Source organism: Coenobita brevimanus, chromosome 103, assembly GCF_032717465.1.
Source record: "Coenobita brevimanus isolate Jiangsu-jjx chromosome 103, ASM3271746v2, whole genome shotgun sequence".
Classification (NCBI taxonomy): Eukaryota; Metazoa; Arthropoda; class Malacostraca; order Decapoda; family Coenobitidae; genus Coenobita; species Coenobita brevimanus.
The window spans coordinates 3,573,895-3,575,779 of NC_137056.1; the positions used below are offsets into that span (position 1 = coordinate 3,573,895).

General features: G+C 49.8%; 1 protein-coding gene across 1 annotated transcript; it reads right to left on the reverse strand.

The window, feature by feature from the left end:
• Nucleotides 1-833: 833 nt before the first annotated feature.
• Nucleotides 834-1,661, reverse strand: LOC145415566 (uncharacterized). The gene has a single exon (XM_080284788.1). It carries the CDS (start codon nucleotides 1,659-1,661, stop codon nucleotides 834-836), a length of 828 nt encoding a protein of 275 aa, XP_080140914.1.
• Nucleotides 1,662-1,885: the final 224 nt, after the last annotated feature.

Sequence of the window (1,885 nt, forward strand, 5' to 3'; positions counted from 1 at the left end):
TCCATGCACACTTCCACATTTGTCCAGAACTCTTCTCTCACTCTTCTAGCACGATCTTGCATTGGCGCATACACACACACAATCGCCCACATTTGTATTCCAACTTTCAACTTTACCCACATAATCCTTGATCCAACTGATCCATACTGTCTTATGCTCCTCTTCCATCTTTTACTCACAACTATACATACTCCTTCCTTTGCCCTCTCATTCTCACCTACTCCTGCACATACCCCATCCATACTCCCATTCTCTCACACTTTCTCCTCTCCATTTTGTTTCAGTTATTCCACATACATCCACTTTCGCATCCTCAAGCACCTGGACAATCTCTCTCTCACCTCATCATTTGCTCCCCTTACATTCCAAGTTCCAATTGCAATGTCCTTTGTCCGGTCCTTGGTCATCAACGTTTGGTCAGTCCTTGTCCGAGGCTTCTTGTTTGTTTTTTTTAGTTAGTTGTTTTCCGGGGAGGGGCACTAACCCTCCGCCAACCCTTTTAGTCGCCTTTTAAGACAAGCAGGGCGAAAATACAGTGTTAAATGTACTATAAACAACTACTCCTCATTGCCTCGTTAATACTGTGCGTTTTAGACAGGTAATTAGAGAGCAATTAGGGAGGGCAATTAGAGAGAGCTGTTACAAAGAGCACGCTATTGCACACAACAGTTAAACGAGAGAAGCCAAACGATGGGTCGCTGAACTTGTCACTCTCAACGTGCTTGTTCACAGAGAGTACTTAGTGAAAATTTTGAGGGAGTGATTAAAGAGAGAAATCAGAGAAATAAAAGTAGAGACAGCAGTTAAACAGATCACACTACACCTTAAACAGTTCACAGAGATAAGTCACGGAACAGAACACCAAGCGAGTCACCCTGCTCACAACTGTCCACGTGTTGCTCCAGATACGCCATGAGGGCGGTCACGCTAGGTCGCTCGTGAGGTGAACCCAGGCAATCGTCCACTATCTCGGCCAACTCCCTCTTCCGCGACTTGTGCGTGTGTGGCAGTAGTGTTCCAAGGAGAAGGCAACCCAGGCTGTATGTGTCGGTTTGCCTGCTGGCCGGTTTGCATTCGGAGTAGAGTTCCGGGGCAACCCAGTGGTAGTAAACGAATCGAACATTTTCCCGGTGGGCTGCTGACTCGTGGGGAGCCATTTCAAAGACCCTGGTACCCAGCCGACACATCAGCCCAACGTCGAGCAAGGTTACGACGCAAGACGTGCCTTCGCCCTTGATGCTGACATTTTGCCGCTTGATGTCGTTGTGGGCTAGTCCGGCGTTGTGCATAGATTCCACGATACGACATAGCTCCAGCATCGCCACAGCCAGGGTCAGCTCAGAGGGCTCGGTGGTGCTGACGAGGTGTTCCAAGTCCCGGGCGTGTCGGGTCATTACAATGGACACCGGGTCGTGGCACATCAGCACAAGACGGGGAAAGCCGGGTAACCTGGCCACCAGCTTGAGTTTCTGAGCCTCATCCAGTGCATAGGGCAGAGTCTCCCTATCCCTCAGTGTATAGACTTTGGCACAGAGAGGGGGAAAGGTGGGGAAGAGCTGTGGATTTATGGCGTAGACATTACAGGAAGCACCTCGACCCAGCTGCAGCCGAGGGTCAAAGTTGTACCTTAACGACCTCACCTCAACAAACCCCAGACTCATGTCGATCACCTCGAATGGAGCCTAGGCGGGGAACTCCCTATTTTCGATCTCAAATATATCCTGGAACTCCCCATTTTGATCGGAGGAGAGGGTGAGGGGTATGTACTCCGAGGACTCAGGCGTGTGAGGTGGGGCCCGCAGATGAATTTTGGGAACATATCCACGGGCGAAATCAGAGGCAGTTGTTTCTGTTTTTCGCAAGGCATATTTCTTACCGATCCCAT

Coding starts and splice junctions, on each gene's coding strand:
- LOC145415566 (XM_080284788.1), bottom strand. CDS start 1,661: ATGAGTCTGGGGTTTGTTGAGGTGAGGTCGTTAAGGTACAACTTTGAC.